Consider the following 26,496-nt stretch of genomic DNA (forward strand, 5'->3'; position numbering starts at 1 on the left):
AGAGCAAACTAAACCAAATACTATGAACATAACAGTATGAGGGTTTTGTCTTTTCGTTATTGCATTTTCTCACACGTCTTCAGTACTGGTCTTAAAAGTTAAAGTTAGAGAAGCATATTTGTATGATCCCCAAACCAGCAGGATACTCTTGGTTAGCAAAGAAAGAGCTTAATTTGCCCCTCACTCATTACCACAACTGAAGAAGGCCCTGAAGCCCAACTGAGCCAGTGGAGCTCCTAAGCAGCCATCTGCCAACACATAAGACTGCGATCAACACTCAAACGCATTGTGGTGGCAAGAAGCAGCTTCCAACTGTGAATTCCTAACAATGTAAGCGGGAGGCAAAACAATGCTTGGAATTTCCATAGAAAGAATTATGAATAAAAATGGGTCTCCAGCACTTTGTCATTCAGAGCAGTGATATTGTATCAGGGATTGTGGCTTTTATTTTGAAACGCTAATGTGTGCAGGAAATGGCATGTATTATTTAAATGAGTTTCAGATCTCACGACCCTTAGGTGCCGCTGCAGTTTGAATTTACTGTACTTCACTGTACATCAGTGTAATCTATTGTGTTATACGCATTGTATTTACTTGAATTCAATGCTGATACTGAAATTCAGATTAAAATTAACTATATAGGACCTAAACTCACATTGGGGCTCTGGTTAATATGACCAGCCATCACATCCTCAGAGGAACCAGAATTGTAACCACAACTATTGCTTGCAAAGACCATATATATTACATTAGCAAGGTCCGTGATTCAGAGTCGTCACTGTTTCACCTGATTAACAGTAAAAACGTAAAATAAGTGGCCCAACGTGAGATTGTTTGGACTGATTTATGGTTTAGGGTATAGGTTCAGTCATAGTTCCAGACTTTTCCATGCAACTAAGTTAAATCATGTACTTACTTTACTGTACTCCCTCCCATTCAATTCGAAGATCATCCAACTAGTATCGTAATGTTATTAAGTTGAGATGTATTGGCCGTGGGTGTGAATATCGTCGTTTTATCTAACTGCTGGAGCTTAACTAGTTGAGGGGAAACTGATTTTAATGTAAATACAAAAACAATTGCATTTAATAGCGTATATTAGTAGTCAGAACTCGACAGAACTACATTATTGTTTTAAGAGACAAATGAACATATAGCGTATGTACGTTTGGAGCACTTGCGATAAAAAAATAAATAATATAGTCATAAAAAAAGTGGCGGAATGATGTGAAAACAGATGGAAACCCCGGGGTCAGCTCCTTCCAGCGGTTGATTTCTTTTTTTTTTTGAATGACGGGGTTGGAGCCGCTGAGCTCTCGACCAATCGGAAGTGAGTATTTTTCGCGCTGGTCGGCCGCATAGTTTGAGTTTCCCGCAAGCTTTTGATTCGGTTTGAATTAAATCCTTCGCTTTTGCAGGATGAATACGGACACATTTCTGCTTTGACGACCGAGATCAAACTGTGCTCCACACTTCAGCACAACATGGAACAATAATAAAGCCATCTTGCTTTACATCCGGGTATCTTGTGGCGGGAACAGAACGACGCCGCCGACGCGCGTCCTGCAGACTGCAGGAGGAGGAAGGGGGCGCTCGCCTGCAGATAAACAGACGTTGTCCTCAAATAACCTGAATCCCAAATCCCGTCTTCTGCCTTTTTAAAATTCTCACGAGAAAAAAAACCCCTAAAAGGTGCAGGGCCTCGAGCCCAGAGGTGATGACGATACACCTTCCGTGGAACACAGAAGCCTAACTAAAAATAATGAATGGCAGGCGGTTAAAAACATGAATATGTGATGCTCAGTTACACTGTCACCTTGAGTCTTCCCCCACCATCTTCCCGGAAAACCCAAACAGGGCCCATCCGCCTCGGTCCGACGTTAAATGCGCGAATCCTCTCGGTGCTAATGTGATTACGTTAATAAAGTTACGTCTCGGCCATAAATACATAATAAACAGGTAGTGACGAGGAGAGTAACACACGAACATAGACGCCTTACCTTTCCTGAACTCGCTCTTCAACGACCTGGAGGTTTTCATTAAAGGTGCCCGAGACCTCGTAAACAGGATCAACGCCATGAGGCTGTTTGAAGTTACCTTTTTAACAGCTAGCTAGCTAGCCGGTTAGCTCGTTAGTTCAAGATGTCGAAAACAAAAACAGCCGCGGACCTGGTTTATGGAAAACACCCCCTAGAAAAGCCCGTTTGTACTTTTAAGAAGCTACGACGCATGTATAACTGTCTACCGGGAACTGTAGCTCCATATCATGCCCTTCCCGGCTACGTCGTTGACAGCTAACCCCACCGAGCTCCCGAGTGACGTCAGGCTGTGTTTGTGATTGTTAAACAGCTCACGAGCGAAAGGTGACGAGCAACTTCCGGGACGTTTATAAAATAAAAGCCCGAGTGGTGGGAGGTGGTGCAATGTGGTTGTTTAACGCACATGTTTATGTTTTTCAATGAAATTAATTCGAGAACTAATATGAAGTCAAATCACGACGTTGCTATATTGTGTGATTCTGTGAATATTCTGAAATTAATTTTTGGAAACTGTGAATGGATAAAGTAAAGATTCAGAAATGTGTGTTTTTGCCCGATCCAACTTGTAAAATATTGAACGAATTAAGGTGCTTTATTGATACCAAAACACAATTACATCCAACATTGCTATAAACAAATCCATTTCATCCTGACTATTATTGCAAAAAAGAATATGCCAATAATTACTTTGATAATTAATTTTCACATCAAATATGAACATGGCAGGGCACAGCTTCATAAATAGGAGGTACTGGTTGGTTTCATCTGGAAGATATAATAAAATGAATACATTGTGTTTATTTTTAAATCTTTTAATTTATTTATTCCACTTTAGATTGAAATGATCCCAGTTATTATCCATTTTAAGTAAAGTAGGTAAGAGCATCCACCGATACTTACTACTGAAAAGAAGCTGTCACCCGATGGTGCCTCTCACCCTTTAAATATAACATAGCTGCAAGTATTGTGGGTAACTTCAGTGTGTGTCAAGCATCTATATCCGCTGGGTATCGATGGCTTGTATCTACTTTAAATATTTTTTTAGGAACATATAAGAGTTTAACATATAGGAATACTATTTTTTGTGAAAAACTATCTAAGGCAATAAACAATATTATCCTTTTATTTATTCAAACTTAAGTGACGTAGCAATTTTTGTGCACATATGGGTTTTTTTAATCAATGTTTAATTCCCATCTAGATGACTGTAAATATTAAATGTAATTAATCTTCAATGCAGTTATTATGTTGGGTTAGAGAGTAAAATGCTTCAATAGACTTGAAAATTAGTACAGGAAGAGCAAACTAAACCAAATACTGTGAACATAACAGTATGAGGGTTTTGTCTTTTCGTTATTGCATTTTCTCACACGTCTTCAGTACTGGTCTTAAAAGTTAAAGTTAGAGAAGCATATTTGTATGATCCCCAAACCAGCAGGATACTCTTGGTGAGCAAAGAAAGAGCTTAATTTGCCCCTCACTCATTACCACAACTGAAGAAGCCCCTGAAGCCCAACTGAGCCGGTGGAGCTCCTAAGCAGCCATCTGCCAACACATAAGACTGCGATCAACACTCAAACGCATTGTGGTGGCAAGAAGCAGCTTCCAACTGTGAATTCCTAACAATGTAAGCGGGAGGCAAAACAATGCTTGGAATTTCCATAGAAAGAATTATGAATAAAAATGGGTCTCCAGCACTTTGTCATTCAGAGCAGTGATATTGTATCAGGGATTGTGGCTTTTATTTTGAAACGCTACTGTGTGCAGGAAATGGCGGAATGATGTGAAAACAGATGGAAACCCCGGGGTCAGCTCCTTCCAGCGGTTGATTTCTTTTCTTTTTTTTGAATGACGGGGCTGGAGCCGCTGAGCTCTCGACCAATCGGAAGTGAGTATTTTTCGCGCTGGTCGGCCGCATAGTTTGAGTTTCCCGCAAGCTTTTGATTCGGTTTGAATTAAATCCTTCGCTTTTGCAGGATGAATACGGACACATTTCTGCTTTGACGACCGAGAGGAGACCCAACAGGTAACTACAGAGAAGCGGTCTTTCATGCTGTTGTCATCCCGGAGGATATTAACCGGCGGGAGTTTGTCGGAAATACACTTGTTCGTCCCGACCGACCATTTTAACCTGCTAACGTAAGCTAGCTAGCGAGCTAACGGCAGGGCAGTTTGACTGGGCTAGCACGGTTAGCTTCTTTTTAAACGAGCTGTCATGGCGCCCGCAAATTGAGTACATCGGCGAAACAACATCACTATAATTTGAACACGCTCCTGTTATCAAACAGCTTTAACGCGCGTTCGTTTGTCTACTATCGTTTATGTTTGTTTGCTTTCGTCGGGAGGGTGTACAACTGTATTTAGCTATCTTTTTGGGTGGCGGCTTAGACTATTTGCTGGACTGCGACGTAATGGCTGACTGTAGCCGTGACAGAGATGCGATTGTACGGTGTGTGTGTGTGTGTGTGTGTGGGGGGGGGTGGGGGGCGCTGGTCCGAGGATGGGATCCGTGAGATTCCCACATCGTGGCTTCCTCTTCAGCTTGTAGTCGGGGCCCTTAGTCTGACATGATGGGCTGAAGATAATGCGTTACGTTGCTCCACGTATTAGCCAGGATAACGTGAGATAACACCCCTGCCGTTACATTACATTCACCGATCAACAAATTAACATCACCGGGCGAAATAAACCGGAATGCAACTTGTTAATCCTAAAGTGAGACGCGTTGAATTCCATATATTATTCGCACTCCGATACGCGTTACTCCGTCAGCTGCTTCCATTTCCGCGGCTTTTCTCTCCAGTGATGCGGGCTCGCAGCACCACCCACTCATCGGGCTTTCGCTGCATGCGGTGGAGCTTTGCAGACAACCTCCTGCATTATCAGCTCGCTCCTCCACCGACTGCAGCCCCCCCTCTTCCCGGAGAGAAAGCTAACTTTCTCCCCCCAAAAAGTGTCGCGGTAAGAGGTCTCCGCCCGCCCTGTGCTTCTTGTTCGTGCGCCTGGAAGTAATCGATAATCGGTTCGACTTGATCTCGTTTACATTAGTAGGGATCAACGTATTTAATTGAGGCGCTTGTGTACTTCTGCCATGCAGAGAGGGATGTTGTTGTTGTTGTTGTTGTTGTTGCGACTTTTGGTCTTATTGAAAACACCCAGAGCTCCGTGGCTGGAACATTCTGTGACAGGTGCAGTTTTCTCTGTCGCCTCCGAGCTCACTGGTCGTGCTCCGGGGCAAAGGAGTGCCATTTTGTAGAATGTGTAACATTACGCTCTTTGGATTCACTTTCCAGAATAACTTTTTTTACAAATTGCTTGACTGAAGAGCTCCAACAAATGTATTGCACGCTGTGTTTAATGTCTGATTGGAACCTGTGGAGTAAGAAGTTTCTGTCCCGTCCTGCAGCTCCGTGAGCCTGGAGGGGGTTAAATGGGATGGACAGCAAAGGTAGCTCCCTGCCTTCGATGCCCGAACCCGCCAACCCGACCAGCATGAAGCAGCCGCTGGAGTCCCCCAGCGTACGGAAAGGCGGGGGGGACGTGAGCGGCGAACCCGCTCTCCTCATCATGGACAAAGCCGCCGCTCAGCTGGCCGCCACGCTGCAGGACGGCGTTCTGCAGAAGATGGCCGGCCACGGTCACAACAACCAGAGCCTCGAGAGGCTCAAAGACCTCACCTCCCGCGTGCTGAACGGGGATCAAGACGCGCCGCCGAAGCTCTGCGCCCCGGAGGGCGCCGACGCCCCCGCGACGAACGGCACCCGCCAGCGCAATTGCTCTCCTCGCGCCGAACCGAAAGCGGCGTCGCACCAGGCGGTCGAGCAGCCGTCGTTCGAGCCGTCCTGCGCCAACGGGACCGGTCCGTCCGCGTCCGCCGAAGACGAGGCATCAGCGCCGGAGAAGAGGCGGGACCCGAAGAAGAGGAGGGGAGCGTCTCGCAAAGCGACCCTCGGTCCGGCCGCCCCGCTCGGGGAACCGGACGACCGCGCCGACGCTGTCGATGGAACTGGAGCAGCTGATGAGGTTTTGGGATTTTAGCCTACTTTTGAGAAAGGATCGATATTTTTAAGCAGCCATCTGCCAACACATAAGACTGCGATCAACACTCAAACGCATTGTGGTGGCAAGAAGCAGTTTCAACTGTGAATTCCTTAACAATGTAAGGGAGGCAAATGCTTGGAATTTCCATAGAAAGAATTATGAATAAAATGGGTTCCAGCACTTTGTCATCTCAGAGCAGTGATATTGTATCAGGATTGTGGCTTTTATTTGAAACGCCAATGTGTGCAGGAAATGGCATGTAATATTTAAAAGGAGTTTCAGATCTCACGATCTTTAGGTGCCGCTGCAGTTTGAACTTACTGTACTTCACTGTACATCAGTGTAATCTATTGGGTGTTATATGCATTGTATTTACTTGAATTCAATGTTGATACTGAAATTTAGATTAAAATTAACTATATAGGGACCTAAACTCACATTAGCTCTGGGTTAATATGACCAGCCATCATACATCCTCAGAGGAACCAGAATTGTAACTCACAACTATTGCTTGCAAAGACCATATATATTACATTAGCAAGGTCCGTGATTCAGAGTCGTCACTGTTTCACCTGATTAACAGTAAAAACGTAAAATAAGTGGGCCCAACGTGAGATTGTTTGACTGATTTATGTTTAGGTATAGGTTCAGTCATAAGGTTCCAGACTTTTCCATGCAACTGTTAAACTGCGCGTATTTACTTTACTGTACCCTCCCATTCAATTCGAAGATCATCCAACTAGTATCGTAATGTTATTAAGTTGAGATGTATTGGCCGTGGGTGTGAATATCGTCGTTTTATCTAACTGCTGGAGCTTAACTAGTTGAGGGGAAACTGATTTTAATGTAAATACAAAAACAATTGCATTTAATAGCGTATATTAGTAGTCAGAACTCGGACAGAAACTACATTATTGTTTTAAGAGACAAATGAACATATAGCGTATGTACGTTTGGAGCACTTGCGATAAAAAATAAATAATATAGTCATAAAAAAAGTGGCGGAATGATGTGAAAACAGATGGAAACCCCGGCAGCTCCTTCCAGCGGTTGATTTCTTTTCTTTTTTTTGAATGACGGGGCTGGAGCCGCTGAGCTCTCGACCAATCGGAAGTGAGTATTTTTCGCGCTGGTCGGCCGCATAGTTTGAGTTTCCCGCAAGCTTTTTGATTCGGGTTTGAATTAAATCCTTCGCTTTGCAGGATGAATATACGACACATTTCTGCTTTGACGACTGAGAGGAGACCCAACAGGTAACTACAGAGAAGCGGTCTTCATGCTGTTTGTCATCCCGGCGATATTAACCGGCGGGAGTTTGTCGGAAATACACTTGTTCGTCCCGACCGACCATTTTAACTCGCTAACGTAAGCTAGCTAGCGAGCTAACGGCAGGGCAGCTTTGACTGGGCTAGCACGGTTAGCTTCTTTTTAAACGAGCTGTCATGGCGCCCGCAAATTGAGGTACATCGGTGAAACAACATCACTATAATTTGAACACGCTCCTGTTATCAAACAGCTTTAACGCGCGTTCGTTTGTCTACTATCGTTTATGTTTCTGTTTGCTTCGTCGGGTGGGTGTACAACTGCATTTAGCCATCTTTTTGGGTGGCGGCTTAGACTATTTGCTGGCTGGACTGCGACGTAATGGCTGACTGTAGCCGTGACAGAGATGCGATTGTACGGTGTGTGTGTGCGTGTGTGTGGGGGTAACAAGCGCTAACCGAGGATGGATCCAGAGATTCCTGCACATCGTGGCTTCCTCTTTCAGCTTGTAGTCGGGGCCCTTAGTCTGACATGCGATGGGCTGAAGATAATGTTACGTTGCCGCCGTTCCACGTATTAGCCAGATAACGTGAGATAACACCCCTGCCGTTACATTACATTCACCGATCAACAAATTAACATCACCGGGCGAAATAAAACCGGAATGCAACTTGTTAATCCTAAAGTGAGACGCGTTGAATTCCATATATTATTCGCACTCCGATACGCAAGCGTTACCCGTCAGCTGCTTCCATTTCCGCGGCTTTTCTCTCCAGTGATGTGGGCCTGCAGCACCACCCACTCATCGGGCTTTCGCTGCATGCGGTGGAGCTTTTGCAGACAACCTGCATTATCAGCTCGCTCCTCCACCGACTGCAGCCCCTCTTCCCGGGAGAGAAAGCTAACTTTCTCCCCAAAAAGTGTCGCGGTAAGAGGTCATCGCCCGCCCTCGTGCTTCTTGTTCGTGCGCCTGGAAGTAATCGATAATCGGTTCTGACTTGATCTCGTTTACATTAGTAGGGATCAACGTATTTAATTGAGGCGTTTGTGTACTTCTGCCATGCAGAGAGGGATGTTGTTGTTGTTGTTGTTGTTATTGCGACTTTTGGTCTTATTGAAAACACCCAGAGCTCCGTGGCTGGAAATATCTTGTGACAGGTGCCGTTTTTCTGTCGCCTCCTGAGCCACTGGTCGTGCCCGGGGCAAAGGAGGCCATTTTGTAGAATGTAACATTACGCCTCTTTGGATTCACTCCTTCTCCAGAATAAACTTTTTTACAAATTGCTTGACTGAAGAGCTCCAAATAAATGTATTGCACGCTGTGTTTAATGTCTGATTGGAACCTCGTGGAGTAAGAAGTTTTCTGTCTCATTCCGTCCAAGCTCCCGTGAGCCTGAGGGGTTAAATGGATGGACAGCAAAGGTAGCCCTGCCTCGATCAGTAGCTCCGAACCTGCCAACCCGACCAGCATGAAGCAGCCGCTGGAGTCCCCAGCGTACGGAAAGGCGGGGACGGAGCGCCAACCCGCCTCCTTATAATGGACAAAGCTGCCGCCAGCTGGCCGCCACGCTTGCAGGACGGCGTTTGCAGAAGATGGCCGCCACTGTCATCAACAACCAGAGCCTCGAGAGGCCCAAAGACCCTCACCTCCTCCTGCGTGCTGAACGGGATCAAGACGCGCCGCTGCTTCTGCGCCCCGAGGGCGCCGACGCCCCGCTACGCAACGGCACCCGCCAGCGCACTGTTTCGCTCGCCGTAACCGAAAGCGCGCTGCACCAGGCGGTCGAGCAGCCGCTGCTCGATTGCCGCCCTGCGCTAACGGACCGTCCGCCCGCCGGGCCGCCGAAGACGAAGGCCCGCGCCGGAGAAGAGGCGGACCCGGAAGAAGAGAAGGGGAGCGTTCGCAGCGTTTACCTCGGTCCGCCGCCCCGCTCGGGGAACCGGACGACCGCGCCGACGCTGTCGATGGAACTGGAGCAGCTGATGAGGTTTTGGGATTTTAGCCTACTTTTGAGAAAGGATCGATATTTTTTTAAGCGAGAACTTTAATATTCACAATAATGTGCGACAGATGGTATTAAGACAAGAGGACCATGTAAATGTGACCAAACGGTACCGGTCCTCCGATGGAAAGCTCAATACAGTTTTCTAACATAAATATAGCGTGTTTAACCTTATATGGACAGATGCAAACTCAATGTTTTGTATGTGAATTATTATTAGTATACTTGCAGGTGTAAAATACTGGTAGTGTCTGAAATACTGTGTGAGAACATAATTGATTTTAGGAAGCAAAGGGTGTTGATCCTTGATTAGTTTCTATTTTTATCTCTTGATTTAACCATTCTTCTTCCTCTCCTCCAGCCTGATCTCGTCCCACAGTTTGCAGCGGAGAAAGCAGAAGAGTCCCCTGTGCTGATCAGTTTTTATGTTGGTGATTTGGTTTGGACCAAGGTGTCAGGATACCCTTGGTGGCCCTGCATGGTGACCACAGACCCCGAATTTAACAATCACATCAAACCGAAACAGACGAGTGAGTAACGGTCTCTGCCACCTGCCTCGGTTTGCATTTCGTGATGCGTTAAAGTTAAGGAGTCACTGTTTTAAAAAAACCATTTATACGTGTTATTTGATTGTGTTTTCTTGATTCCTTCTACAGCAGTCAACCGCAGGCTGGGCCCCCTTTACCATGTGCAGTATTTTGGAGACGCCCCAGAGAGAGGCTACATCTTTGAGAAGAACATGGTGTCCTTCACCGGAGAGGATCAATACCAAGAGCTGAGCAAGGGCAGCAAGCAGCCCGCCTCTCGTGTCATCCACAAACGGGTAAATCAGCTTCTTCTCGTACGTGACGTCGTTGCCTGGTGAGGATGTGGTTTAGAAAGACTTCGGTCAGAAGCCTTGCAACATTAAAACATTTCCTGATTTATTTATTTTTAAATTTAATTTGCAATTACGAGAAAACATCCTCATGATGCATAAAGTCTGTTTTAACCCTCCTCTTACCGTTGGGGTCAATTTGACCCAATTCAATGTTTAACGTCTCTAAAAAAACAAATTGACATCATTAATTTTGCTTTATATTTCACAACTTTTCCTAATTTATTGGGGACAACTGTGAAAATTCACATGATATATTTTCAATGTCCTGAATCTGTTAACTTGTATTTATCGGTGTTCTTTAAATAATTTGTAAAACATATAAGAAATATCAACTTTTTTATTTATTTAAAGGGATATTTAGGAAGTCAACAAACATAAAGTACCTCACACTTAAACTTGGGAAACAATATTAATTCAAATAATGTTCTGGAGGTTTTAATTACTGGGGTGAAATTGACCCCGAGGGTAAAAAAGATGAAGGTAACAGGAAGGTTAAAAAGAAAAGCTTTAACACGAACAAACATGTCATGTGTCCTTTTTTTCCACGTTTGTTATCTCCTATACAACTGTCACATGCTGCTTATCAAGTTTGTAATTTTGTTTTTAAATATTGCCCACTGTGTAAAATCAAGTATTTGTTACTGGCGTTCTCTCGGTGGCGCCATGTGTTCCCCACTCGAACACGAGGGATCGACGACATTTACTGCATTGTAAGGCGCCTTTTGCAACTCTCGTCGCAAAATTCCGTTTCTTTCTCCCACTGCCACGCAGACGGCGCCCTCTGTGCCCCGTAAGCTCCAAGCTCAGTGGAACATGGGTGTCATTCAGGCCAAGGAGGCCTTCACCATGTCGTATGGATGAGCGCATGGTCAACTTCACTTTTTCAGGACAACGGTTGACGGGCCCCACCTGGAACCTCCCGCACCTCGGGAGTAGTTGAGTCCCAAACCAGAGCTCTTGAGATGGACCAGGAAACGGAGTCGCAGACTCAGCCCAGATCTCCCTCGCTACCGGGCATGTGATTCCTCACCACGCACCCGATTTGCCGCCTCGTCCCCAAGACAGCACTTCATCGAAAAGACACAAGCGCTTCAGAACAAAACTCGGCTCAGGAGAATATCAGATTTAAGCGAGGCAAAGGCCAGCTCAATAATTTCCAGTAATAAAAGCAAGTGAAAGACCCAGTTTCTTCCAAAGAAACACTTCTCCAACAAGTAGACGGAAGCCACAGGTTCGGACAACTAATTCAGCTTTTCATCAATGTTTTTATTTAGGAAACATGGTCAAAGAGAATGGGGAAACGTATGAACTTATCAATATTGGTCTTAAAGGTTTGGAAATCAGACAAAATGTAGAGTTGAAGGTAATCACAGGAAAGAGCTTTGTGTGGTGACGAATAGGCTTCAGGTATATATCATTCATATTAACCTGCATCTGACTATATATATAACTACTATTTGAACTTTCAATGTTAAATCTCAAAATAATAATAAAAAAATTCATTATTCAAGATGTAAAATTATGCATAGACATTTTACACGGAAACGGTTGAGGAACCTTAAAGGATAATTTCAAGATCATATTTTGTCAGCCTGATGAAGCGCTGGCCTTTTTAAGATGATGCCATTTGATGCGCTTTGTGGTTTTCTTTTCTTTATAGGATCCCACCACTTCTGCACCCAGATCTACAAGTTGGAACCGGCCACACTCAGGAGGAAGAAGCGGACGCCCAGACAGGCTCCGGCTCCCACAAAGACGGCTCGGAGGAGGAGGACATCGGCAACGGACCCCGTGAAGAAAAGAAAATCAAAGCTGGCTTCTTCGTCAGACAATCTGACAGAACCAGTCTCAGTTCCAGTTTCAGTTCCAGGTTGGTTGAAAGTTTCAACCCGTACCGGGTCTGTTAAATCTGGGCATGGCTGGTATGTGTTTACCAGAGCGTGGAGTTCGTTATTACTAAATTGCCAATACATGGCTCGTAAAATAGTGAAGTGGTTGGCTTAGTGTGGAATGTATCACCATGTGACCAGTGTATTTTAGAATTGTTTGTATATAGATAGTACATTTTTGTTGTGTGGGCTTTTTAAATGAATCATTAAGATACTCGAAAAGCATTTTGTGTTCGAACCATTAATTACCAAATCAGGGAGTTTGAACTTTTAATTTGTTTTTCTTTAGTCAAGAGGCGGCAGAGGAAGACGTCTAATGGGTCACCGACCATTTACGCTGCGGCAGGACGAGGGCTCAGCAGCCCAAAAGGAAACGTGAAACAAGCAATGATGCAGAAAAACAGGTGTGTTCCTCCAGTGAAAATATTGTTTCTTTTATTTTGCAAATGGCTGGACATTGGAAGGACTTCATTTCTAGGGAGTTCTCGATTTTCTTGTACAGAATGCATCAGCAATATTTTATTAAAATGCTGCAGCGCATGCGTTTTCCTTAATTTGTCTTTTTTTAACCACATCAGTACTAAAATGGATTATAAGCACTTTAAGTATGAAGTGTTGATTTTTATGTTTCTCACTTGCACACACCTTCCCAGGACTCGACTCAGAAGGAATCTACAAGCAAAGAAGAGGAGGAAGAATGGCTATAAAGATGTAACAAAAACCAAGAAGAGAATAACAAAGTCTAAAGTTTCATCACTGGTAAGCCACCCTTGTTCGTCCACTGAAGGACACCATTGCTTCTTCAAAGTCACAACTAAAAACCTCTCAGGTTTGCTTGTGAGTCTCTTTGTTGTGTACTTAGTCGCCCCTGTCCAAACACTTTGTCTTCAGTAGAAGACTAAGCATGGTGAGAGTCTCCAAAGCGTAGGGATGAAAAAGAAAGCAGAATGGAGAGAATGAGACGACACCTCCAAGGCAAAAGAGAAGGCGGGTCACCCTGCGTCCTGATCCCAGGTGTGAGGGGAATAACCCCAGAGATTAGTGCCAAGTGCGTCAGGATCCACCAATCTTTAATCAAGGTTAATTTACATTGGTGTTAAGTTAAACAGTTATTTGGGAAACACAAAAGTCCTCCAGTGCAATTTGTATTGTATTAATTCAATATTATATGCATTTTACCAGTGGTCCGAGTTGTCCCTCAAGTACAATCTTTGAGACGTTTGATTGTTCTTCGTGGCGACTCGCCCGGTCTCATTTATCCATCATCTCCATCGTGTCGCTTCGGCTGCAGGGTTCTGGAAAGTTTAAGGACGATCCCCGATTCTCCGAGTGACAGCTTAGACGGGACAAAAAAGGGCGAATTAACGGAAGAGTTTCGCCTGCACAGGTCGGTCGCTGAGTTGAACAGACTCAAGTTATTTAAAATGTCGGACATTTCTTTGGGGAAATGCTGCTTCCTTTGTTTCTACATACAAACACATGCTGGGCAATTTGATCTTTGTACAAAACACACTGGATTGCCATTTTTCACCTTGTATAATCATTCCTAGATAGAGACATGTTTTCAGCTTGCTTCCACTTCTCTCTAACAGTAATAAAAATGTCCATCTCAATCTTCCACATGTACTGAATTGTCTCTCGATCACTTCCTGTGTTTTAATATCTGTATTTCATTCCCCAGACAGAGGTGTGAGCAGGCCAAGAGACTTGGTGCCGTGTGAAGGCTAATGCTGCGGCATTGTTTCACTTCCACTGTCTGGTCTGCTATTGAAACCGAGAAGCTTCTGTGTCAGGAGTGCAGCACAGGTGAGGAGAGCCCCACCGAGGCCAGGAACAGCCATCGATCTGGGGAGAACAACCCTTTGGTCTCTTTCTTATCGCCCTCGTATTGTCCTGTTACCTTCGGGGTCAATTTGACCCCATCTAATGTTTAATGCTCGTTTTAAATAATCTATTTCAGGCTGTTTTTCACTGTGTCAAACATATAAGAAATATCAACTTTTTATATATTAAAGGGCGGTCAGGTAGTCAATAAACAAACATAGCACCACACCAAACTTGGGAAACAATATTAATTCTAATAATTTTCGCAGACGGCGCCCTCTGTGCCCCGTAAGCTCCAAGCTCAGTGGAACATGGGTGTCATTCAGGCCAAGGAGGCCTTCACCATGTCGATGGATGAGCGCATGGTCAACTTCACTTTTCTGTACGACGATGACGGGCCTCAGCTGAACCCCTGCACCCTGGAGAAGTTGAGTCCCAAACAGAGCTCCGAGATGGACCAGGAAACGGAGTCGAGACTCAGCCCAGATCTCCCCTCGCCGCCGGCGGGCCCCGCCGACGACCCGACGGCCGCCCCTCGGTCCCAAGACAGCACTTCATCGGGAAAAAAGACACAAGCGCCCAGAACAAAACTCGGCTCAGGAGAATATCGACGAAGGGGCAAAGGCCAGCTCAATAATTTGCAGTCGAAAAAGCAAGTGAAAGACCCAGTTTCTTCCAAAGAAACACTTCCTCCGCAGACGGCTTCACAGGTTCGGACAACTAATTCAGCTTTTCATCAATGTTTTTATTTAGGAAACATGGTCAAAGAGAATGGGGAAACGTATGAACTTATCAATATTGGTCTTAAAGGTTTGGAAATCAGACAAAATGTAGAGTTGAAGGTAATCACAGGAAAGAGCTTTGTGTGGTGACGAATAGGCTTCAGGTATATATTCATATTAACCCACATCTGACTATATATATAACTAATATTTTAACCTTTCAATGTTAACTCAAATAATAATAAAAAAATCTAACAAATTCAAGGTGTAAAATTACAAAGACAATTTTACACGGAAACGGTTGAGGAACCTTAAAGGATAATTTCAAGATCATATTTTGTCAGCCTGATGAAGCGTTGGCCTTTTTTTAAGATGATGCCATTTGATGCGTTTGGTGGTTTTCTTTATAGGATCCCACCACTTCTGCACCAGATCTACAAGCTGGAACCGTCACACCTCAGAGGAAGAAGCGGACGCCCAGACAGGCTCCGGCTCCCACAAAGACGGCTCGGAGGAGGAGGACATCGGCAACGGACCCCGTGAAGAAAAGAAAATCAAAGCTGGCTTCTTCGTCAGACAATCTGACAGAACCAGTCTCAGTTCCAGTTTCAGTTCCAGGTTGGTTGAAAGTTTCAACCCGTACCGGGTCTGTTAAATCTGGGCATGGCTGGTATGTGTTTACCAGAGCGGTGGAGTCTGCTGCTTTAAATTGCCACATGTGGCTCGTAAAATAGTGAAGTGGTTGGCTTAGTGTGGACTGTATCACCATGTGACCAGTGTATTTTAGAATTGCTTGTATATAGATAGTAAATTTTTGTTGTGTGGGCTTTTTAAATGAATCATTAAGATACTCGAAAAGCATTTTGTGTTCGAACCATTAATTACCAAATCAGGGAGTTTGAACTTTTAATTTGTTTTTCTTTAGTCAAGAGGCGGCAGAGGAAGACGTCTAATGGGTCGCCGACCGATGCTGCGGCAGACGAGGCTCAGCAGCCCAAAAGGAAACGTAAAACAAGCAACAATGCAGAAAAACAGGTGTGTTCTCCCTCTAGTGAAATATTGTTTCTTTTATTTTTGGCAAATGGCTGACATTGGGAAGGACCTCACGAGTGGAGCCTCGGGATTTCTTGCTAAGAATGCATCAGCAATATTTTTTATTAAAAATGCTGCAGCGTGGCGTGTTTTCCTAATTTGTCTTTTTTTAACTACATCAGTACTAAAATGGATTATAAGCACTTTGTGATGAAGTGTTGATTTTTATGTTTCTCACTTGCACACACCTTCCCAGGACTCGACTTCAGAAGGAACGGATAAAAAGAAGAGGAGGAAGAACGCCGACAAAGATGTAACAAAAACCAAGAAGAGAATAACAAAGTCTAAAGCTCTCATCACTGGTAAGCCACCTTGTTCGTCTACTGAAGGACACCATTGCTCTTCAAAAGTCACAACGAAAACCTCTCAGGTTTGTTGTGAGTCTCTTTTTGTTGTGTACTTAGTCGTCTCTGTCCAAACACTTTGTCTTCACAGAAGACGAAGATGCAGAGAAACCAAAGCGTAGGATGAAAAGAAAGCAGAATGGAGAGAATGAGACGACACCCTCCAAGGCAAAGAGAAGGCGGGTCACCCCGTGTCCTGATCCCGAGGTGAGGGGGAATAACCCCAGATTAGTGCCAAGTGCTCAGGATCCACCAATCTTAATCTGGTTAAATTTTACACATTGGTGTTGCCAAACAGTTATTTAAACACAAAGTCCTCCAGTGCAATTTGTATTGTATTAATTCAATATTACATGCATTTTACCAGTGGTCCGAGTTGTCCTCAAGCATAATCTTTGAGACGTTTGATTGTTCTTCGTGCGACTCGGCCCGGTCTCATTTATCCATCATCTCCCACGTGTCGTTTGCTGCAGGGTTCTGGAAGCGAAGGACGTCCCGATTCTCCGAGTGACAGCTTAGACGGGACAAAAAAGGGCGAACGGAAGAAAGAGTTCGTCTGCCAGGTCGGTCGTTGAGTTGAACAGACTCGTTATTTAAATGTCGGACATTTCTGGGGGGAAATGCTGCTTCCCTTGTTTCTACATACAAACATGCCGGGGCAATTTGATCTTGTACAAACACACTGGATCACACACCTTGTATAATCATTCCTAGGATAGAGACATGTTTTCAGCTTGCTTCCACTTTATAACAGTAATACAAATGTCCATCTCAATCTTCCACATGCACTGAATTGTCTCGATCACTTCCTGTGTTTTAATATCTGTATTTCATTCCCCGTACAGATGTGTGAGCAGGCCGGTGAGGACTTGGTGCCGTGTGAAGGCCAATGCTGCGGCATGTTTCACCTCCACTGTCTGGCTCCGTCATTGAAACCGGACGAGAAGCTTCTGTGTCAGGAGTGCAGCACAGGTGAGGAGCTCCCACCGAGGCCAGGAAACAGCCATCGATCTGGGGGAGAAACAACCCCTTTGGTCTCTTTCTTATCGTCTCGTATTGTCCTGTTACCTTTCAGGTCAATTTGACCCCATTCAATGTTTAATGTCGGTGTTCTTTGGGGTCAATTTGACCCCAGGCTGTTTTTCACTGTGTCAAACATATAAGAAATATCAACTTTTTTATATATTTAAAGGGCTATTTAGGTAGTCAACAAACAAACATAAAGTACCTCACACTTAAACTTGGGAAACAATATTAATTCTAATAATTTTCTGGAGGTTTTAATTGCTGTGGTCAAATTGACCCCGAGGGTAAAATATGTCAGTAAATGTAAAGGTAACAGGAGGTTAAAGAAGGTCACGTATTTGCAAGATTCTTGCACTTTTGGAGTTCTACACGGTTTGATCATTTGTGTATCTTTCCTTTCTAACCGATCATAACCCATCAACGATGGTGCTTTTGAGGGCTGAGAGTTGGTTGAACGTTTGTCACAATTCTCTCCCCTTCCCGTTTCTCCTCCTCAGGAATTCACTCGTGTTTCACCTGCAAGCAGCCGGACGGCGCCGCGCGGCGCTGCCACGTCCCACAATGCGGAAAGTTTTACCACGAGGCGTGTATCCGCCTCAACCCCCTCACTGTGTTCGACAACAAGGGCTTCCGCTGCCCGCTTCACGCCTGCCTGAGCTGCCACTACGGCTGCCGCACCAAGCAGAAGTCCACCAAAGGTGCGACGCCAGAGACGTCACGTTTCCTTTCCTGTTGAGGTCGTTACAGTTGTGGTTTTGTGGGTTGTGAGACTCGATAAAGGATCAATGCGCTAGTTGCCAAAAGTTAAGATCACACATTCACATTCATTATATGAAGCCAGTTGCACTTTCTGTAATACTATTAGACCTTTTTGCTTTTTTAAAGCTGTGGGAAGGACGTTTGAGTGAACTAACCCTTTAAATACCTGTCAAGAAACCCCATCACAACTGTCTATATCAGCCAGCAACATCCGGACATTGGAGGTTTGCAGAATAGATCTGTTCAGTGTCAGAATAAAAAAATATTGTTAGTCAGGGTTCGTACGGTCATGGAAAACCTGGAAAAGTCATGGAATTTTAAAATGGTCATTTCCAGGCCTGGAAAAGTTATGGAAAAAACTTAAATTATAAAAGTTTTGGAAAAGTCCTGGAAATTTGTTATAATCACATGTTCATTTATGCCGAGTTTGAAATAATTAATATGTTTTTTAAAGAAAGACGCTCAAAATATAAGCCGGCGTACGCTCTCGAAACGCAAAATGTTCTACATCTTTTATGTTTATACCGAGATTTCAGTTTATTCATGGAAATTTGGTTTAAAGTCCTGGAAAAGTCATGGAAATCCATTGGTCAACATGTGTAAGAACCCTGTATCGTGTTTGATGTCCAGAAAAGAATGCTATAACACTATAGCTTGAGCCTCAGTCACACGCATGGAGAATAAAGGGAACAACTCGCTGAAATAATATAAATAGTTCTGCAAAAAGCCAGGCCGCATTTTGTAAACGATTGAACTTGATACAGAAATAATCTCCTTTTTTCTTATTCTACTTAGATGTGTATGACGATGTGAGATGTACATTTCTGTTTGACCCCAAGCCGAAGCCTCGTCTCGTAGACTCAAAGCGAACTGGCTCAGCGGCAGTTTCTCATGTCTCGACGTCACGCGTGCTCCTCGCGACGGACGGATGTCTGATCTGGGGTCCCGCTCGCTCTCTGATTTGCAGGGCGGTTGATGCGTTGCCTGCGCTGCCCCCTCGCGTACCACGTCGGTGACCTGTGTGTGGCTGCGGGCAGCCAGATGATCACCAACACCGCCATGGTCTGCACCAACCACTTCAACGCCAAGAAGGGCTACAGCCACCACAGCCACGTCAACGTCAGCTGGTGCTTCGTCTGCTCTAAAGGTTCGCCTCCCCACACGTTTATATCAAACTTTCTTTTAACACTAAAACCGCCAAAGGGGCCACCTGCTGGCCATTATAGGTATAAATGGCTCTCTTTTTTTCTTCAATCTTTCTCTCTCTTGACAACTTTTAGCACTAGAGGGCTCCAAGCTATATCATTGAGATGTTAGCCCCTTATGAGCCAACACGCAGCCTGAGATCCTCCGGTGGGGGGGGGGGGGCTTCTGTCCGTTCCAATGTCGAGGCTTAAATCAAAAGTTGACCGTGCTTTTGCCGTTAGAGCCCCTCGACTTTGGAACGACCTACCAGAGGATAAGGCTGCAGAATCAGTAACTTCTTTTAAATCACTTCTTAAAACCTATTTTTAGAGAACAGCGTTTAAGTGATCTCGTCCTTTTATGCAGAACTTTGGTTCCCCTAATTTAGTTTGTCTGTTTTCTATTTAATATATATTTTGAAATGTTATATTTGTTTCTTACTATTCCATTTGTTTCTCTGTAGAGCACTTTGTAAACATTGTTTTTAAAGGTGCTATATAAATAAAGTTATTATTATTATTAATATTTTTATTTACTTTTTAAATCTAGTGTTAAATAACCAAAACTGACCAAAAACAGTTTTCAGAGTGATGAATATTGATTATTATATGGATGTTTACATATCTTTAACTCTAGCAGAAGTTTGACTCTAAATAGAATAACTTTAAATTAAGTATAAAGTATATACGATTAATCAATCAACTTATGACTAATCATTACCCAACAACCGCATGTAAAATCCTGATCCTAATTACTTCAAATATATGTTATTATTATTTAGCAAAAGCTGTAGACTGGGTCGGATAGAGTCGGAAAAACATACAGAAATGTGACTTTTCTGTCCAGACCCGTCAGCGCAGGGCTTCCCTCTGGAGGGGATTCGTCTCTCAGGCGCCGACTCGTGATCAGTTTTGTTATTAGAGGACGGCAGAAGTCGTCTCACTCATGAAGAGTATGACAATATGCTGTGTTAAACAATTTATCTTCCAGATATTAATGAAATGAAACTGATTCATTTATTTGCTTTGAATCATTTTAATGTGCAGAGGACTTTGTTGTGCTTTGCTTCACATGCAGCAGAAGGACGTCCTTCTAGTCTTAGTTGAAACTGGTTTTCCTTTGCAAGAGCAAAAGATGATTTTTGAGATAAAAGAAGTAGAAAGAAATGTATTACATTAGCATATTTTGTTTTAAAAAGATTTACATGTAATGCAAAACAATAAGTAATTGCCGCTGAGCTGCCGGTACCAGTCCTCCCTCTTTCTCCCCTCAGCCTCACGTCTAAAGCACTCACTGCCTGGGTGAACGAGTGAGGACGTTGCAGTGTTTCTGGCTGCCGTCTGAGTTTTATTGCGCTAGTTTTTATCACCCTTGCTCCGATGCCTCGGCTGTGAGTCGGAGCTCTTCTCGCTCGTACCTGAAGGTTTGCGCCCCTCTTGCGTTGCAGGAGGGCAGCTGCTGTGCTGCGAGTCCTGTCCCGCTGCGTTTCACCCCGACTGCTTGAACATCGCAATGCCCGACGGGAGCTGGTTCTGCAACGACTGCCGGGCCGGAAAGAAACCCAAATACAAAGACATCATCTGGGTAAAACTGGGAACATACAGGTCAGAGAAACGGTTTCCTGATTCGGTACCGAGTTGTGCTCCATTGTGACCTCGACTCACACCTCTTCTTCTTTTTTTGATCCGCCTCAGATGGTGGCCTGCAGAGATCCACAACCCCAGAAACATCCCCACCAACATCCAGCACCTTCGCCACGAGATCGGAGAGTTCCCGGTCTTCTTCTTCGGCTCCAAGGACTACTTCTGGACTCACCAGGGCCGAGTGTTTCCGTACATGGAGGGAGACCGAGGCAGCAAGCACCAGAGGACCGGCATCGGCAAAGTCTTCAAGAACGGTAAAGCTCTAGACCGCCTCCTAAAGGAACATTGTTTTTCATTCCATTTCTATAATCGATTGTTTAGTCACAAAAATGCACAGGATTCTCTTTTTGCGTTTACCGTTTGTGTTCATGTTTACTTGTTTGCATCATATACAATATGTCAAAAAGAAGATTAAGACAATCTAGAAAAGCAAACCTGTTCTCTAAATGTTTTCAGATTCTCTGGTTTTTAAATTGCACTTGTTCCATCACACCGATCACGGTCGATTGTCACGTAGAGCGAATGTTTCCAGAGATGAAATGTATTGAGCCTCTTCACCGTCTCGTTTCTGAAGCTCTGCTGGAGGCCGAAGCTCGATTCAAGGAGATAAAAATCAAACGAGAGGCCAAGGAAGCGCAAGAGAACAGCCGGAAGCCGCCCCCATATAAATGTATCAAGGTGTGAAATCTAAACGTTTGCGTTTGTCTTTTTTTGTTTGAATACGTGTCGAATGTGACTGACCTAAATATCCAGGTCACACGTGTAAATAGGTTATGAATTGTTACTTCTCTACCTTCATAGCCTCCAGAGCAGATGGAAGTTATCCTCTGGGGTTTTGTTGTCTCCTTTCAGGTGAACAAACCCTTCGGTCGAGTTCAGGTCTACACCGCGGATGTTTCCGAGATCCCCAAGTGTAACTGTAAGCCGGCGGACGAGAGGCCGTGCGGCTTCGAGTCCGAGTGCCTGAACCGCATGCTGCAGTACGAGTGCCACCCTCAGGTGTGTCCCAGCGGGGAGCGCTGCTGCAACCAGGACTTCACCAAGCGCCTCTACCCGGAGACCAAGATCATCAAGGCGCCTGGCAAAGGCTGGGGCCTGATCTCTCTGCGGGATATCAAGAAGGTGAGGCGACGTCTGACGTAAATGTCCAAAACCGTAACGATGTCTTCGTCATGAACACGTGGCAGGAGTCGGTCGTTTGTTGAATTATGGATTTCCATGACTTTAAATCAAATTTCTATTAGAAAACTAAAATCTCGGTATAAACATGAAACATTTAGAACATGTTGCGTATCGAGAGCGTACGCCGGCATATATTTTGAGCGTCTTTTAAAAAAAAACCATAATAATTATTTCAAACTTGGCGTAAATGAACATGACTTTTCCCAAACTTTTATTTGTTGAATTATTTGCATGAATCCATATTTCAACCACTTGAAATTGGATGCATCAGCGAGGCGATATTCGCTGGCTGCTGGTGTATCGGCGTCACGTACGGCGAGAAATGGACACGCAGAAAGTGAATCTTCTTTTTGTTTTACTAAAATAAGAAATACGGGGTTCGTACGGTCATGGAAAACCTGGAAAAGTCATGGAGTTTTAAAATGGTCATTTCCAGGCCTGGAAAAGTCATGGAAAAAACTTGAATCATAAAAGTTTGGGAAAAGTCATGGAAATGTTGTTATAATCACATGTTCATTTACGCCGAGTTTGAAATAATTAATATGTTTTTTAAAGAAAGACGCTCAAAATATAAGCCGGTGATAGCTCTCAATACGCAACATTTTCTAAATGTTTCATGTTTATACCGAGATTTTATTTTTGTAATGGAAATTTGATTTAAAGTCATGGAAAAGTCCTGGAAATCCATTTGTCAAAATGTGTAAGAGCCCTGGAAATAGTCCGTAATCGGTTTGGCTGGATGAAATACTACTTCTGCCTAATTCTAAAGGGCGTTTTACTTGAAACGGGCACCGTAGCAGCCGCCCCGGGGACATTTCTCACCTCAACACGTCGCCGGTCTGCTTTCTCAAACAGGGCGAGTTTGTGAACGAGTACATCGGAGAGCTGATCGACGAGGAGGAGTGCAGGGCGAGGATCAAGTACGCCCACGAGAACAACATCACGGACTTCTACATGCTCACCATCGACAAGGTCGGTGCCCGGACGGACAGCTGTCGCTCCGTGGTGTGTCGGCCGCTGTTTACCTTCAGCAGTGCCGTTTCTCCTGGGAGCCAGATCAACAGACTGGTATTGCATTGGGAGTGTTACATGAAAAGCAGCTGTAGCATTACAGAAGTCAATACTACAAATACACCTGTTTAAAGCTAATGGGCTATAGAAGATGATATGATATGATATATTCCTTTATTCGTCCCACAGTGGGGACATTTCAAAAATCACAGCAGCGGTGCACCTCAGAGCATCAATGAAAATAAATATAAAAACACAAAATTAAAAACTAAATATGAATACTAAATATACAGGGGGGAAATAAAGTAAAGTGCAGTTTGTCAGGATCTCCAGCGATCTACCGCAGTTTGTTGTGCAGCCTGACTGATATAAAGGCAATGATAATTATGTTGTGACGCTGGTACAAGAAACTCAATTACAAATTGTGATACAGCTCTAGACGGGGTTCCTACGGTCATGGAATTTTAAAATGGTCATTTCCAGGCCTGGAAAAGTCATGGAAAAAAACTTACATCATCAAAGTTTTGGAAAAGTCATGGAAATTAGTTATAATCACATGTTCATTTACGCCGAGTTTGAAATAATTAATATTTTTTTTAAAGAAAGACGCTCAAAATATAAGCCGGCGTACGCTCTCGATACGCAACATGTTCTACATTGTTCATGTTAAAACTGAGATTTCAGTTTGGTCATGGACATTTGGTTTAAAGTCATGGAAAAGTTGTGGAAAAGTCCTGGAAATCCATTGGTCAACATGTGTAACAACCCAGAAAGTCTCTACAGCTTCCGCCGGAAACTAAAAACACATCTTTTATATATATCTGGTTCATATCTGGATTAAAACACAGATTATCACTTCAGTGGCTCTTAAATATCTTATTTTGGTACTTTTGTAGTTTGACTATGTTGAGGAAATGTTACTTTCTGTCTTCTTGTTGTTCTGAGTTTGTACTCTTGGTTGATGCACTTATTGTAAGTCGCTTTGGATAAAAGCGTCTGCTAAATGACATGTGATGTAATGTAACCCTGTTTAGATTAACTTAACTTCCTCTTGGTGGTTTTCAGGACCGCATCATTGACGCCGGGCCGAAGGGGAACTACTCTCGCTTCATGAACCACAGCTGTCAGCCCAACTGCGAGACGCAGAAGTGGACGGTGAACGGCGACACGCGGGTCGGCCTGTTCGCCGTCTGTGACGTCCCAGAAGGTGAAGACGAGTTGGGAACCAGTCGTCACGCAATCCAACAATCTCATCTTTTGCCGCCAAAATGTCTTTTACCTAAATATGCATTTATTTTGTATTTCAGGCACGGAGCTGACCTTCAATTACAACCTGGACTGCCTCGGGAACGAGAAGACGGTCTGTCGCTGCGGCGCTCCCAACTGCAGCGGTTTTCTTGGCGTTCGACCCAAGGTGAGCGTTGTCACCACAGCCGGAGGGTCATTGTCAGATCGAAGCAGTTTCTTTTGGAGACGTTGATGCAAATTGTGTGTTTGCAAATTCCGGGTTCATTTCTATTGATTCAAATTCATATTCATATTCTATTCATTTATTGGTTCCTCCCCGGTGTCTGAGGAGAGGAACCACAAGTCCTTCCTTCAGCTGCCGTCAGGCTGCACAACACACTGCAGCAGATCCTGGACATCCTGGCAAACTCTGCACTTTACTTCACTTTACTTTACTCAGCACTTTACTTTATTTTTTACATTACATCACATGTCATCTAGCAGACGCTTTTATCCAAAGCGACTTACAATAAGTGCATCAACCAAGAGTACAAACTAAGAACAAGAATACAGAAAGTAACTTTTCCTCAACATAGTCAAACTACAAAAGTACCATAATAAGAGCTATTTAAGAGCCACTGAAGTGCTAATCTATGTTTTAATCCAGATATAGTCCGAAAAGATGTGTTTTTAGTTTTATTTTCCCCCTGTATATTTAGCATTAGTATTTAGTTTTTAGTATTTTTTAGTTTGTAGATGTAGTTTACACACACACACACTTTTGTGTTTTATATTTATTTTCATTGATGCTCTGATGTGCACCGCTGCTGTGATTTTTTTAAATTTCCCCACTGTGGGACAAATAAAGGAATATCATATCATATATATATATATATGATATATGATATATCATATATATATATATATATCATATTCAAAGCCGATTGGAGGACTTTGAAAGGGTGATTTGAGGCAAGTTTAGAGACGTAAAAGTTAATGACAACCTGCTCACAGAATAACTGGCGAGCATGGACGCTTCCACGCACGCGTCATTCACTGTCATCCCGACGCGGCGTCTCCTCCGCAGAACTCCAACGGCCCGACGGCCGAGCCGAAAGCCAAGCGGCTGAAGAGGAAGTACAAGAGGAGGAAACCCGAGGGGAAGAAGAAGTCCGACGACGACTGCTTCCGCTGCGGAGACGGAGGGCAGCTGGTGCTCTGCGGGAAGAAGACCTGCAGCAAAGCGTATCACCTGACCTGCCTCAACCTCGCCAAGAGGCCCTTCGGTAAGGAACGCCGACGCCTCGGCAGATGTTCACCGCACGCAACCGGGAGGGAAGCTGCCGGCCGTTTCCTTTTGGCTGCTTCCGGACTCGTAGACGCGTTCTCGGGTTCGATAAAACGGCGAGTTCCTGTTATTGTCGTGTTTTGGCCATTTGTCGTACGAAATCAAACAAAACTATCAATCAAACCGCCGCTGACGCTCCGTGGGCTTCGGAGTCGACGCAGGCAAAAGGAAAATAACGTCCACTCCGGTGTGTTGATTCTGATAATTTATTTTACAAACAAAAAAGAACAAACTCAACGCTGACACTCTTCACTGATGCTGTGGTAAAAAACCATCGGCCACCCAGGTGCATGCTGGTCCTGTGCCTACCCACCTCTACATGTAACCACAGGTGCCCCGTGTTGCCCAATCAGTGAACCTACAACTAAATATATTAAACTAAACTACAACTATCATAAGAAACAACTAACATATCTAAATATAACCTACATAAGCAATAAACAATCAATATTACTTTACAAGAAAACCTAAATACAAATGTCAAATTAAATAGCTCCAACAGTAGAATTTCTTTGTGCGCTTATTGATAAGAAATGGAACTCGTGTAGATCCATGTTAAATCATTTCTGTTGACCCAAAAATGTGTTTAACATGCATATGCCCACGTATTTTCATTTATTGTCATTTATTTTCTTCCTAATGTGTTAATGAGTAATCAAATAACTTCCTAAAACGTGCTTATAGAAAATAAATGTTTTTATTGTAAACACATTAAATCGCAGCCTTTTGATTTGTTTGGAACAACCTGCTGCTCCCCTTTATGTTCGGTGTGTTTATATTTAAGAGGTTCAGCTCAGTATTTCCCCGACCGTTATTTCAGGGGGGGCAACAAGCTTGCGGATCTTGATAAAAATCCCCCCAAACAGGCTGCGCACCTCGGGGAAACGCCGATCTCCGTCTACCTTTTCGATGACAGCTTTCTTCGACGGCTTTCTTTCCGTCTTCGTCCGGCGCTCTGAGTCCGTTCGGGTCTCAACTCGCCGTGCTTCTCCTCGCCCCCTGCAGGCCGCTGGGACTG

The 26,496-nt window shown here is 44.1% G+C and overlaps 1 protein-coding gene and 1 long non-coding RNA gene across 2 annotated transcripts; one reads left to right on the forward strand and one right to left on the reverse strand.

Annotated features, from left to right (window-relative positions):
- Nucleotides 1-1,456: 1,456 nt before the first annotated feature.
- Nucleotides 1,457-2,303, reverse strand: LOC130201161 (uncharacterized). The gene is made up of 3 exons (XR_008833143.1): nt 2,001-2,303; nt 1,817-1,904; nt 1,457-1,597 (listed from the first exon to the last, which is right to left on the reverse strand). It is a non-coding gene; the product is annotated as an uncharacterized LOC130201161 (long non-coding RNA).
- Nucleotides 2,304-3,975: 1,672 nt separating this feature from the next.
- nsd2 (nuclear receptor binding SET domain protein 2) lies at nt 3,976-26,494 on the forward strand (the record flags this gene model as incomplete). Its single annotated transcript, XM_056426822.1, has 22 exons — nt 3,976-4,065; nt 5,446-6,062; nt 9,708-9,876; nt 10,003-10,169; nt 14,209-14,649; nt 15,072-15,279; nt 15,587-15,696; nt 15,950-16,055; nt 16,189-16,304; nt 16,571-16,660; nt 16,943-17,069; nt 17,621-17,821; nt 18,850-19,029; nt 20,515-20,671; nt 20,762-20,964; nt 21,285-21,388; nt 21,563-21,832; nt 22,748-22,864; nt 23,969-24,110; nt 24,211-24,317; nt 25,218-25,416; nt 26,484-26,494. Coding segments are annotated over exons 2-22 (3,813 nt in total), but the record flags the coding sequence as incomplete, so codon positions are not given.
- Nucleotides 26,495-26,496: the final 2 nt, after the last annotated feature.

Source organism: Pseudoliparis swirei, chromosome 11 (assembly GCF_029220125.1).
Source record: "Pseudoliparis swirei isolate HS2019 ecotype Mariana Trench chromosome 11, NWPU_hadal_v1, whole genome shotgun sequence".
Classification (NCBI taxonomy): Eukaryota; Metazoa; Chordata; class Actinopteri; order Perciformes; family Liparidae; genus Pseudoliparis; species Pseudoliparis swirei.